At 37.9% G+C, this 14,361-nt stretch overlaps 1 protein-coding gene across 4 annotated transcripts in view; it reads left to right on the top strand.

Moving 5' to 3' along the window:
• Window positions 1–14,361, top strand: part of ANKS6 (ankyrin repeat and sterile alpha motif domain containing 6) — a 44,389-nt gene that overhangs the window by 19,477 nt on the left and 10,551 nt on the right. For all 4 annotated transcript variants that reach the window (XR_010069980.1, XR_010069981.1, XM_063326319.1 and 1 more), the window contains exons 6-13: window positions 61–209; window positions 3,391–3,601; window positions 4,193–4,242; window positions 5,293–5,496; window positions 5,644–5,809; window positions 6,453–6,622; window positions 10,896–11,085; window positions 12,495–12,611. Coding sequence is in view for 2 of the 4 variants with exons in the window: in XM_063326319.1 (XP_063182389.1) it covers window positions 61–209; window positions 3,391–3,601; window positions 4,193–4,242; window positions 5,293–5,496; window positions 5,644–5,809; window positions 6,453–6,622; window positions 10,896–11,085; window positions 12,495–12,611 (1,257 nt within the window). In the remaining 2 variants the exon portion in view is untranslated. The remainder of the gene's footprint in view (window positions 1–60; window positions 210–3,390; window positions 3,602–4,192; window positions 4,243–5,292; window positions 5,497–5,643; window positions 5,810–6,452; window positions 6,623–10,895; window positions 11,086–12,494; window positions 12,612–14,361) is intronic.

The raw sequence follows: 14,361 nt of genomic DNA, 5'->3' as shown, positions 1-14,361 counted from the left end.
TCAATCATAATTTGGGAAAGCAAAACAGACTAAACATTATCTTAATTTGTTTTCTTTTAGACACAGAGCTTGTACGGTTACTGGCATCAGCATGCATGCAAATAGGCAAAGACAAGAATAAACTGAACAACAGGTCATCTTTGCCTTGTTCCAGAAGTAGGCAATCCTTAGATCTCCCAATGTTGCCAGATGACAAAGGAGGTCTAAAGGTAAATATATTCACTCTTAATAAATAACTAGTTTATTGTTTCCTGTAATGAATGAGGCGGAGAAAGTTGTTGCTAAGAAGTACTTTGGATCTAATATGTAACTGGTTTTTGGTTTTTTTTGTGGGCGGAGGGGTGGTTCTGAGTTCCTCGTTGACTGTGCTTCCTTTTTTGTGAGATGTAGCATGTGTTCATCTTTCTTTTTGTCAGATGTCAAAGCAAAGGAAAAGCTTTTAAGGAAGAATTTACATCGAAGCATTTCAGTGCCTAGACACAGATCTCATAATTAAGTAGCGGAAGGTATCATGGTCATAAGTTTGGAACTGAATTTCGATTATGATCTTAATTTTAAATCTGTCTTTAAAATCCAAATGTACTCCAATTTTAGTAGACTGTTCTTATGGCTTTTTTTTTTTCTTTGCAATTGGAGTAGAATTGTTATGGGGATTTGTTTTTTCAATGATGCCCTTTCATGTTAAGCTTTTTGACCAGTACATTTTCAGATTTTCCTCTTTGGGGTAAAGGTGGTTGTCTATTTGCCTTTTACCTGAGTTCTGTAACTTCTTCCATCCTCTTAACTTATCTCAAAGATAGTATTTGTTCAGAGGTCGTGTTGTCTGTAATTACTCTAGGGTAATTTTAATCAGTCTTGTCTGGTTTTAATTCATGTGAGCTCATTTAAATATTCTTAGTCTGTTAAGCAAACGTACACATATTCCTACCTTCCTCCTGTTAACAGTATTGATACAAAAATATCTGATTACAAGTAGTCTGCCTTAGAAGTTTAAGAAAAACCAAACCCTTTTCTGTGTCTCCTGTTTGATCGCTTTTGTCATGAACTAGTAGACTTTTTATTTTGTTGTGTGTTTCTTTTATTTGTAATTTATGCATAATAGAGGCCCTTGTTGCTTTACCTGCTGATTATGTAGTGGATAGCCATGACCTCAGTCTTTACCCCTTTTACTCAGGAACTGTTAACTACTGATTCTCACCATTTTGAGGACCCAAAACCAAAAGTGTGCCTTTTCCATATACAAAAATTCCATTTCCTCTCTTTTCTTCATGCCTGTGTTTCTTCAGCAACTTGTACTCTCAATGACAGTATTGGAGCAGTGTGAATTGAATTAATCACATTCAGTTTCTTTTTTAGATTAAAGTTGTTTGAGGGCAGAGATTTCCAGTTCTTCCCCTTATTCTGTCATTCCTAATGTTGTTACAAATGTCTAAGGTATTTCTCAAGTGGCAATACTGTTTTTCTGTTCTTTGATACTATTGCCTTCTCACACTGCTACTAGATTTCAGCTGTTTAACAACACTGTTTGTAATCACAAATGCATTTTAGGTACTTGGCTACTGCAGTGTAGTTTAAAGGCCTTTATTGCAGCTTCTGTGCGTGTGGTTGGGTACATGGAGAGGTCACAACCATCTGCAACAGCTGACCAGAAACTCCGAAGCTCAGACCACCGTACTCTGAACGCCAGAGGAACAAGATGAACCTCTCCACTATCATTCGTTTTTTTTTGCTGGAGAGCAGTAGTTTTTTATATTGTAGGGTAGTGGCTGTACTTACTCCATTTTGGGTTAGTTTGTGGTGCGAGCATGTGTTAACGAAGCGGAAGCACTGTAAAGAAGAGTAACAAAGATGATGGGAACTTAGGAGTGATCTTTTTGTTCACTGAAGCTAGCTTGCTCCTGTAACAAACCAACCATGTTGTGCAAGCAGTCTCTTTTGTAAGCTCATTGTACTCTGTGTTAAAACTAGATGGATTTTTTTGCCCTTTCGGTTCCTTTTGGAAGGTGAATAAATGCTGGACAGTGTGGGTTTTATTGCTTTCTCTGAACTATTTGTCTCTCTTGCCTTTTTCCATCAGGTCTTTGTTGCTGAAAGTAATGTAAATCTTTATTAGTTATGGCTCCAAAGAGATACAAAGGTCTGAGAACTCTGTCCATTACTAATGCTCTGTGCAGATTTAAAATCTTTTTAATGATCACCTGCTAGAAGGATTGATTTACAGGGAATAAGTTTACAGTTTATTTTACTTAGTTCTACTGTATGGACAGTTTGGAAGACATAAAAGAGAAAGCAGTTGAAAAATGTTAAATTCCAAGGAGAGAGGGAAATATATATGGTGAGAAGGAATGGCTAAGAATAAAGAGTAAACTAGAATAGCGTGATGTCTGGATTGGATATCACATAAAGCGACCTTCATGAAGTATCATCACTTTTACATGACTTTTTTTTTTTTTTTTTTAAAAGTGTTCCAGAAAGGCTAGAAGAAGCTTTACTAAGAAATAATCAGGAGATACTTATAACATGACTTGCCTACAAGCCACATACTGTTTAATACAGTTTGGATAGGTCTTCTTAATATAGCTCATAGGTCTCACGTAGTCTAGAGAAATGCCATGCTAAATGCTTGAAGCATCTTGTGCTATCTGCCTGCAAAAACGTATGGCTGTAAATGTTTGGATAAATTTTATTTTGGGTGAAGATGGTCCTCTCATTTAAGGGTCTCCACGTATGTGATACACATATGGATGGAGATTATAGGTGCAGTAGGCCTAAGGTTTTTGTTGATTTCACAGCTGGTATTTCCGTGCCTTGCTCTTTTTCAGTTTATAGCCTTTCCAATCTGGCAGGGTTTAAGTTGTCTGTATAACAACACGGTATGGATTGTGGATCTTTAGTTTGACAGGAATACTATCAGAACTCTTCCAGTTTGCCACTGATTTTGAAAATCTTAAGGAAACGCTTTTGTGAAACTTCTATGCACACCTCTAAAAAAGGGAAAATGTACATGCCAGTTCATTGATGCCAGAGTGTAAGAATGGGTGGTGAAATTGGAAGTTAATGGGAAGACGAAATATTTGCCATGTAGCTGTAAAAATTTCCTGTTCAAATTGCCCTAATACTTTTATCTGCCATGTCTTTCCAGTTAGTGCAGAAAAATATGGTAAGGTATTGGCCAGATGAAAAATAAGGAAAGAGATTAATCTTATGCATAAAAATTATGGTGAAGGATTCTGTTGATAATTCAAACCACTTTAAGATTGCTTTTGTGGTTTATCTCAAAAACTCCTTGACAGATTTATCATGGCTGTAAGGCTTACTTAATTGTACATTTCTTTTCCTCTTTTTTTCTTCTAGTTGGAACTAAATTGTTGTGTCTTCTTATCAATCTAGTCCTGGTGGAGCAGGATGTCCAATCGATTCCGCAAGCTGAAGTTGACTCAGACATTACGCCATGGATTTCCTTCCAATCAGTTCGTGCCTTTTCCTGATGAGCCTGAACCATCGTTAAATTCCACCATAAAAGCAGTTTCACAGAGTGATGTGGACACCTCTGGAAACCTTGATGCTGCTGCAGCTCGGATCACAAATAACAAAGCTAGTGGTAAAGCCAGAGTTCTCTTCTGCAAAGTGAGCTCTCATGGGGTAGTCAAGATGTAGTTTGTAGTTTGATTTAGTTTTTATTTCGCTTAGTATAACTGAAGAGACATGTAATGTATTTGTAGTATATAGAGAGATCTTTGTGCTCCTGACTGTTGATCATGCTGAGTGCAGTGTCATTTAAGCAGGAAAATGCTAATATAACAATGTTACTGTCCTGTAGCAAGCACCATTAAATTGGAAGTAGAGACAGGTCACTCAAGAGTTGTTAGTATCTTTGATAAATTAGTTTATGTGGTGAAAATGAATTTATTTAAGCGAATAAATACTGAGAAGAAAGAGGGATTGGAGAAACCCAAATTGTAAAGCATATGTACTGAAATTGTGCACTCTCCATGCAAATCCCCCCCAGCTTGTGATGTAAAATAAGTCAATAGTCTTAACTTCAATTTAGGTATGTGAGAGTGTCACTGGAAATCTTGGTTCTGTGTGCTTATTGAGGGTAAAGCTGTTGAATGTTTGAAAACAGTAGGCTGTCCTTGAGAACTAAAGTAGGAGTGTGTAAACAATAAAACATCACTTATATATTTTTCAGGTGTAAACCCTGCAAAAGGAGGAAAGGATGATGAATTATTGACAACCATGGTATGTCGCAGTGTACTTGGTATGTTCAGCCCAAATCTGAAGGTCATGCAGCTCCCGTCACTTTTAATATTATTTTTTTTTTACCTCCTATCCAAGTCACCATTAGAAAGAGAGCTATTGTTTCTTAATAGTCATTAGGCAGGAACTCACACGCTGTGATACATCAGTACTTCTTAGATCAAGAAGTACTACAAGTAGTAAGGTATGGAAGCTGTTCACAAGTACTGACTTTTTCCAAGAGTTATCCATACCTTTGTATGGTCAGCAATGAATAGATGGTACAGCTGACTAGTTGCTGACAAGAATTGTGCTGTGAGGAAAACATGGATGGAGCACGGTACAATGTGAAAGTGAGAAATTACTAGTAGGGGCAACTATGAAATATTTAATTTGGGATGTTTATTTGTATTATTCTATTTCTTTTTTTGTTATACTGTAGCTTTAACTTCCCCTACAGCTTACTCCCTGGAGATGTCATTAAATTTGTCTGGTTATCCTTTATGGTCTTTTTCAAGAAGATTAAGTAACTTTAGATGTGACTCACTGACAGAACTCCAGGGAGCCAAATCAGTTGTGCTGTTTTTTTCTGTTTCTGGAGAACACACACAGCAGGAACAGCCAGTTGTCACTGTTTTCAGGTGTCCTGTCCGGGCATACAGAGAGGACTACCTTGTTATTTCTTTGCAAATTAATTGTTAACATTCCTGTTAAAGTCAATTTCAAGGAAGATTCAGCATGATGAAAGAAGAGACAGTTTCTGCCATGTAATGAACTATATTCTGCCATGTAATGAACTATATTCATTATATTAAATGAATGAGCGTACTGATGGGTGCCAGAATGTCCGTTAGATTCTCTCTGTTATTATGTGTCGTACATCTTCACAAACACTACTTTTGTGTCTTGTTTCCATCTTATTTTGTTTAAAAATGCATTTGTCTCCATCTTTTTTACTTAACTTAAAATTTTGAAACTGCATCATCAGGTCCCAATGATGTTTATTAAGAAGAGGGTCTTTTCTTTTTTCCTTTCTTTGTTTCCCTCTCTCAGTTGAGAAGTAGTGCTCCATTTACCAGGCTGCCCAGCGATAAACTGAAAGCAGTGATACCACCTTTCTTACCACCCTCAAGTTTTGAGCTTTGGAATTCGGACCGAACACGACTCAGCAAAGATGGCAAAGCTGAACAGATGAGAACTGCCTGGCCACAGAGAGCGATCAAGCATGATTTTAACAGCAGTGGCAACTCTGATATAGTAAGCAAACAAAATGCGCGCGAAAATACTACTTTTGTTCTTCAGTGGAAATTTCAGAACTTAGAATAAATAAAATAGCAGTTGAAGTTTGGTCTTTGTTTTGCTCAAATAATAAAGATGAAAATTATTTTTCCTTTTGTTTTCCAGACATCTGTTAGCAAAGGTACTAGACCAGTCAAATTACCAACTTTTGCAAGAAGACCTGCGTCTCCTTCAAATTCCAACAACTTCAACCATTCTCCCCATTCTTCTGGTGGGTCCAATAACATTGCGGGAATTAACAGGCACGGAGGAGAACTGCATAACAGATCAGGTACCATACTGCTCTTATTTTTAATAAGAAAGCAATTTGTATCTGGTTCAGCTAAAAAATTAGCGTTTGTGATGGTGGCAGAAGATATTAAGCCTTTTCTGAGGGCTTCTGTTGCTGTATAAGCAAAAGTTCCATAGATTTTGTTAGAACAGGATTGGACTTTGGACACCTACAAAAGGGAACAAAACCCTCGCATCTGTTACAGAAGTCTCAGAAAAAACATGTTGATTTTATTGAGTCTGCCCACAATGGATCAGGTGGATGCTTATCCATTGCACCACACATTTCACGGAGCTGTCTCTTTCTGTTACCCATGTTGCTTGCTTTTTGTTAAAAATTGGTATTCAGTTAAAAACAAAGCTGCAAGCGTTGTATCTGGCAGCAGTAAGCACAATATGGTGAAGCAGCTCATGAAAACTATATCCAAAGAGTAAGGCTGGCTTCTCTCTTTTCTCCTGTGCTTGGTTTTTGTTCCCTTTCCTGAAAGCTGTTGAAAAAGGTCTGAACCTTACAATCCTGTCTCTTATTACATCCAGGCAGTTTTTTTAAGAAAGTGGATGGTGGAGAGAGGTGAAGTTAGAATTAATACATATTTTAAAATTATGCTTTCCTTGACTCTGTTTTTATTTTATTTTTTCCTTAGGTGGCAGTGCAGATAATGTTTTGTCTCAGATTGCAGCCCAAAGAAGAAAAGCAGCAGGCTTACCTGAACAGAAACCCAACCAACAGCATAGTCCAGTCCAGTCAACTCCTTCATCCACTCTGTCTGATTTGCAGTGTACTCAAATTGTTAGCAACGGACATGTTGTAAAGGTACAGAGGAACATTAATTTTTGTACTTTCAAATTGGCTAATTTTAATAGGTCATGTCTCAGTCATTGGTGGTTGATAAATATAACTGCATGACACCGCACAGCCTAAAATGATGAACACCTGTTACAGTAGTGGAAACTTTTCAGGTCCATAAACCTTCCTTTTAATTACAAGTCTACAAAAGATCAGGCCTAATAATAAAACATGATTTTGCTTTATTATTAATTTTACTCTATTTTAAAAATAGTAAATGTAATACTTGATCTTGTGGTAGATCTGCACTGTTATTTTGGTTTCTCATTGTTTCTCTCTATGGCCCTGATTGAGTCTGGTGTTTTATGTTAGTTATCCCTGGGTTTCACTCTGATGTGGTATAGCTAGGTTCCATCCAAAGGCACAACCTGAGTGCAAAACATGTGATAATTTGTACCACAACAATCATAGAATCATGGAATTGTCTAGGTTGGAAGGAACCTTTCAGATCGAGTCCAACCATCAATCTAACACTGCCAAAACCACCACTAAACCATGTCCCTAAGCATCATGTCTACCTGTCTTTTAAATACCTCCAGAGATGGTGACTCCACCACTTCCCTGGGCAGCCTGTTCCAATGTTTGATAACCCTTTCAGTGTAGAAATTTTTCCTCATCCAATCTAAACCACGCCTGGCGCAGCTTGAGGCCATTTCCTCTTGTCCTGTCACTTCTTACTTGGGAGAAGAGACCAACCCCCACCTTTCTACAACCTCCTTTCAGGCAGTTGTAGAGAGCGATAAGGTCTCCCCTCAGCCTCCTTTTCTCCAGGCTAAACAACCCCAGCTCCCTCAGCCCCTCCTCATGAGACTTGTGCTTTAGACCCTTCACCAGCTTCATTGTCCTTCTCTGGACTCGCTCCACCACCTCAATGTCTTTCTTGTAGTGAGGGGCCCAAAACTGAACACAGTACGCGAGGTGAGGCCTCACCAGTGCCGAGTATAGGGGGATGATCACTTCCCTAGTCCTGCTGGCCACACTACTTCTAGTACAAGCCAGGATGCTGTTGGCCTTCTTGGCCACCTGGGCACACTGCTGGCTCATATTAAGCTGTCTGTCGACCAAGACCCCCAGGTCCTTTTCTGCCAGGCAGCTCTCCAGCCACTCTTCCCCAACCTTGTAACACTGCATGGCGCTGTTGTGACCCAAGTGCAGGACCTGACATCAATACAGCCTGTCTAGATCCCTCTGCAAAGCCTTCCTGCGCTCAAGCAGGCTGAGGATACAATATGCGTGTATCCAGTCTGCTCCAAAAGGTGTTATTTTTAAACAGTATGAATGATAAGTTGTCATCACCAAAGGTTTGCTCCTGGGTGCAGGCCGTATTATCTCTGCTGACTTACCTATCAGTTTCCTGGAATAGCTTTACCCTCATGTCCTGCCCATTTTTGTGCATGTACTTTGAAGTTAACAACTGCTTTGTACAAAATTTTTAAGGATTAAGATTTTAAATCTTCAAAAGTTAGAAAGCAGCATCGTAACAGAAGATGTGATACATTATTGTGAAACTTGCGGGTTTATTCACACAGGGAAATGTTACATTTCAGAGAGCAAGAGAAAGAAAGCAGATAATTTGGGGTTTTATTTCTAATGCCTGGTATTCTGAAAATGTTAGAATACATGACCAAGAGCAAAATTTCTCAACTTCTTGCTTGTGTAATCTCCAAACAGCTCATTTTGCTTTGTTTTGTTATCTTTGCATCTTCTCATGAGATTCTTCTTGAAGTTTTTCCCAAGGAAACAAAAATGGCCAGCATATAAAATTATGACGGTGGCTGTCTCAGTCTGTGATGTCTTATATGGCAGCAGTAAGCAATATATATATTTAGTCAGTAAATATCAATGATAAATGAAGTTACAAAGTTGTTCCGTGATTTAATTTAAATTTCTGGAGGACAAAAATCTGAAAAAGAAAACTCTTCAACTACCAGTGCCAAAACAGTTTCCCTGAGTAGTCACTTTGTCTCTGATCCTGATGCTGAAGGGACTACTTGTTGCTTTTCATAGATGAGATTGGGAACTAAAATTTATAACTCTGCTGGACCCCCAAAAGCTATGGACTCATACTGATCCTTTGGCACATGATAAACTTTCCTCACTTGCTATCCCGCATAACTGCTCCTGGGATTATAAATGATCCATGTCTGTCTTTCATGCAGACAAAGTCCCTTTATTATCCTCTTCTCTCATTAAAGTCTCTTCTACTGAACAGCTACAAAATGCTTTTTTTTTTTTTTTCCAGAGGTGGTCTGACCAACGTATTTCTAATTAAACTCTCAGCAGTTCCTCTCAGCTGGTTTTTATCTTGGAAATAATTTCAGAAGAGCTGCTTGTGTGCCCCAAAAAATCTTTTTTTTTCTCCAGTTATATTAGTTAGCCTATTAAGTGATAATACTTGTGCCTGTGAGCTTTGAGCTGCAGATCTTGGGGTCTGTTGTTACAACAATGCTGCCACCAAGAAGTTTTAACTATTATTCACACTCACAGTAGAAGACATTAGGGGATAAAGAAGTAGTGAGGCGCAGTGCCCTGCAGATCATCTTCTGGGAAGGCATTTCATCATACTGTTTAAAAGATTTTTAAATAAAAATGATGCCAGTATGTTGGAAAGGCAATAGCTCTTTCAGAGCTCTCTGTTTAGATGTCTAGATAATTTCAGTCTATCCACCAATAACGATACATGTGATCAGTTTGGATCTTGCTATAGATGTTCATGTATCACAAGTCTGAGGTGATTTTTGGGACATCAGTGTCTGTTGGGAGTACCCAATGACATGGATCCACACTGGCTGCAAAAGCTTAAACAGCCTACTTCGCTGTTGTAATCAACAGTTTCAGTAAATGCTGAAAATTTAACGTTTGTATCCATTGTGGAATTACTTGTGCTGTCTAAACTTGGAAATAGCTGATCTAAAAATGCAGTGATGTTACACTGGTCATTTTTCAAAACTTGTCCATGAGAGGTGGGATTGGACAAGCCTTAAAGAAAAGAAAAGAAAAACTGAATAATAATTTACAGGGTGATGTAATTTAAATAAACGCACACAATACGATAGAGAGGGAAGACCATTCTGAAACACAAATGACCAATAACAGAACACAGGGAAAACTGGGACAAAAAATTGAAATGAGTTCACTATGCTCTTCAGAGACCTCTTAAATTTGTATCATGCAACATTACTTCTAGGCAATTCAATGCAGGACTAAGGAGGTGGTACATTGTGGTGTAGGATAGAGTAATGGAAAAAAGTTACCACTCAACTCAGTTTTATCTTTTTAATACGATCTCTATCATTTACGAGAAATGTTCTATTTATGTCATAGCACAGAAGGAAAATTGTAGAGAGGCAGGAATCGCTGTCATTCTGCCTTCTTGCTTCGTTACCCAACTCAACTTCTTCCTTATGTTTTTCTTGTAGCAGCCTGACTGACAAAAGGTATTTTAAGTTAAACTCTGAATTCAGGAATCCAGGAGAAAATCACCTAAGACTTCATTTTATGTCACATAATGCAAACATGGAAATGTGTGAAGTGATAGGTATATTGAGGAGTTTAGGAGATGAGGGTACACTAGCTTATTTTGGAAAAGATTGATATGCATACATATTTGTTCTTATTCCTCATTTTAATTTGTCTATTTTCCTCTTTTCCATGCCTCCAAATGTATTAAATATTTTGCAGAATATAAATTTGAATCATTTGACTCACGTTAGATAATAACAAGTTTAAGGGTTGACTGGAAACTTCCAGTGCAGCAAGGGGTTTAAATGCACCCAAAACTTAGTTTAGACTTGCTACATGTTTCTGGTTAATCCAGCATGAAGTGCTACTTCAAATTAGTATCTGATACACTTTGAAAAACTTTTTAATTGAGGCTTTATTTATTTAATTACATCTCTGAATCAAAAAGACCTGTTTTCAGAGTCAAATTAATTTCAGCTTTTATAAAAAGAATAATTGTACTGCGTGTATATAGTATTCCTTTATAGAAATCATTTTCTTATTCCAAAATTACAGCCTTATTAAATGTATTTTTTGTGATGAATTTGAGGGGATAGACTTTCACTTGGGATAAATCAGTATTGCTCCAATTATTTCAGTAAGAATCAGCAGAAACTTCTGGTTGTGTCTACATGCTCTGCAGAAATGATATGCAACTTACTTAAGTAATATTGAAGCATCATATGTAGGTAAACACTTTTTTGTTTTTAAACTGAAATGATTGTGTCATTAACTACAGCAAAAACTGGAGATGAACAAAAGGCCTCCGTCTGGGACTTCATCTACATCTAAAAGCACATCACCAACTCTCACGCCTTCCCCTTCACCTTCCCCATCTCCTAAGGTTCACAACACAGAGTCCTCCCTCTCTTCTTCTCACAGACAGGCCAAGAGCAATGGTTCCAGCAGTGGTACTGTTACAGAAGATGGTGAGTAGGTCACTGTAGTTACAGGAGATTGATTCATCAGGAGCACAAAGTGTTTAAAGCTATACCTGTACTGGATTAGTGTGTATCTGCATGGGAGTGAGAACTTTTTTTGGTGTCTCTTACTGCAAGATTGGCATTCCTGCAGTAACTGGCTATTTCTCTCCCAAAAGCTGAGAGCCCTGCCATTTAGAGGGAGATTGGTACTATCTCAAAGCTAGCATAGAGCACTCTTACGTGGCCTCTCTCCTTCCACCTTTTCTGTCTTAAATCTGGTCTTTCACCTTTTGCTGAGGGTAGAAAATGCACTTTCTCCAGGTTTGAAATGATTTTTTTTTTTAAATAAATGCAGTGAAGCACATCACTACAGAAATGCAACTTTGATTCCTAGCAAGTTGTAGCTTCATGCAATTGATTTTTAAGAGCTGTATTGCATTTTTTTTTTAATTGCAAAAGTAGAATTGTTTTGACCTTATTTTTAACTTTAGATCATCAGAAAGGATATATAATGTTATTACTTTTCTCGTAAGATTACTGCCTTTTAAGTTGAACTTTTAGGTCTAAATTGCAACACCTCATTTAAAAAGTCATGTTACTGTGTTGGAAACAGGATATCAATTACTTTTTCTTATTAAACTTCTCAAAAAAAAAAGTGAAAAAAATAACGACTTAATGTTTTAAATAAGAGATGGAGGTACATTTTATCTGGTTTCTGCAAGGTGCACTTTGTACTATTTTGGGGTTTTTTTTAGCTGATTGTTTTGGTTTTGATTTGGTTTTGTTTTCATTTATGCTGACTTTGTCCATTGACCCTGTACTTCCATTTGATACTAAAGAGAGGTGATATGTGACCCGCTTTCTGTCCTGTTATCCTGGCTTAGCTGTAACATATTGTACTGACTGCTGGAGAAGATCCTTTCACATTTTAGTTAGTGCCATTTTATAACGATGGCTTGATAACATGAGAGTTGTTGGTTTAGAACTATATAAAGGGAAGAGAACTTGCTGTCGGGTAACAAGGGAATTCCCCAAGCTATCAGCTGTTAGATCCTCACCTGGAGAAGCCGAGCTTTCTGGCTGTACCACTAGTGCCATGATACAGCGAGTTTCCTCTGGAGCAGTGTGACAGGTCGTCAAAAGCCGGAGTAGTTCTGGATTCATTGTGCTAGTAAGCTTTCGTAGCTAACTAGTCCTTTAATTCAAGGGCTTCTCTGTGAGTTGATTCAGCAACAAAGTACAAATGCTCATAGGCCCATCAGTAATCGGAAGAATAAGTACAGAAGGCCTGCAATGTTAACTTTTCTTTTTCTTTCAATTAAACTTAAATGAATTAGAAAATTGATTTGCATTGAATATTACTGCGAAGGAACAGCAGGCAGCAGAGTTCAGAGGTGTGTGTGGTTTCTTTTTAGGTAACCACATGGTGGACCATCAACAGCTTGTCCCTATTCTGAGAACCACTGATGTAGAGAATCATGAAAGACGAAACCATGTGAGAGTAAAAGGAGGCTCTGAAAACTTGGAGAAAGGTAATCTTACCCTACTACTACTGAGTAGTACAAAAGAGGTGCTAAATACGAGTAATGTGGCAGAAGTAGTAGGAGCTCTGAGAACCTTTGCTTTCTCCAGGCATGTAGGTAATGGGACAAAATTCGAGTGAAAAAGGAAAGGAGAAACAATACGCTATGCAAGAGTTGTAAAACTGAGAGGTTTCGGGTTTTGTTCAAACTTAATGTATAATACAGGCACTTGAAGAGGGAAAGAGGAAAATAAAACATGAAAGGCCTACAGCTGAAAGCCTTGTCTGTGTTTGTGAAAAGTGTTACATGTTGTAGTTGTTTGTGACAGCGAGACTCTGGGCTCAGAGACCCTGAAAGCTTCTTCCCATATCACAACCTATAATTTAAGAACATCAGTGTGATTAGAAATTAGAAGGCTGACTAACAACCTAAAAGAAGAAAAGGTTAATAATATAAGGGTGTCTAATGAAACTTTCATTTTCTTTCTGTAAAATGGTATTTTTCATCAAACTGCATGGTGAAGTTCTCATGCTATGTTTTTAAAGCTGGCTACCTTTTCCTGTGAATTAACCTCAGTTAATTTTTTCATGAATTAACCTCAGTTAAGCTTTTAGCCTGAAACCACGCCAACCTTTACAAATCATGGTAAGCATACCAAACTTATTGGTCTTGAGGTAAAAACCCAAAGCCCTAGTAAAATATAAGACTCAACTAGAATTTTTCACTTCAGTTTTCTGTGAGCTGTTCTATGTAAAGAAGGAGGCTCCAGAATGGTGCACAGAAAAAGTGTGTCCATCTCAAGATGCTTGATTTCTTTTTAGAAGCTTAGAGAGGAAGCTTAGAGAGTCAGATTCTCTTTCGCATTTCTACTGATGATGAAAGAAAAGGGACAGTCAAAAGACAAATAAGTGAAATAAATAAAAGCAAAGTATATTTGGGAATGGAATAGTGATGTCTTTACATCGAAAGTGAGTTTATATGGGGAATATTAAATATAGTTTGGTTGTGTGATGTAATCATTCATGTTCTTCATTTTGAATTTGACTCCTTAGTTTAACTGGCTGCTTTGGTACTTCTGGGGAAAAAAAATAAATTAATCACTTGTGACAGCAAAGCAATAAAAATGAACAGAATCCTTAGTTGAGAGAGGTAGCGTGTAATTAAGAGAGGTGATGGTGAGTTATTCTGAAACTCCACTTACACTTTTAAACTGGCTAATTGCATTTTAAATGTGTGGGAAGAGTCACTATCAGGTCCTCCAACTTTTAATTGCCTTAGACTTTGAGAGGAAACCCAATATCTAGTGCTGTTAGCCTTGGAAAGTAAGCTTATGAAAATTAAATTCTGCCCTGGTTTCATCATAGCTGGACTTCAGCTGTCTCTGCGTAAGATGCCCAGATGTGAGGCACTTAGGGAGAAGAGATTCAGATTATGATGAGTTGACCTTGCCTGGATGCCAGGTGCCCACCAAGCCATTCTTATCACCCCCCCTCCTCAGCAGGACAGGGAAGAGAAAATATAACAAAAGGCTCGTGTGTAGGAGGACAGGGAGATCACTAAGCGTTAGCACCACAGGCAAAACAGACTCAACTTGAGGAAATTAATTTAATTTATTAAGAGTCAAATTAAAGTAGGATAATGAGAAATAAAACCCAAATCTTAAAACACCTTCCTTCACCCCTCCCTTCTTCCTGCGCTCAGCTTTACTCCTGATTTCTTTACCTCCTCCCCCCAAGCAGAGCTGGGGGATGGGGAGTGG

The sequence above is a fragment of the Chroicocephalus ridibundus genome, chromosome 2 (genome assembly GCF_963924245.1).
Source record: "Chroicocephalus ridibundus chromosome 2, bChrRid1.1, whole genome shotgun sequence".
Lineage (NCBI taxonomy): Eukaryota > Metazoa > Chordata > Aves > Charadriiformes > Laridae > Chroicocephalus > Chroicocephalus ridibundus.
This window is presented reverse-complemented; position numbering and strand designations above follow the sequence as displayed.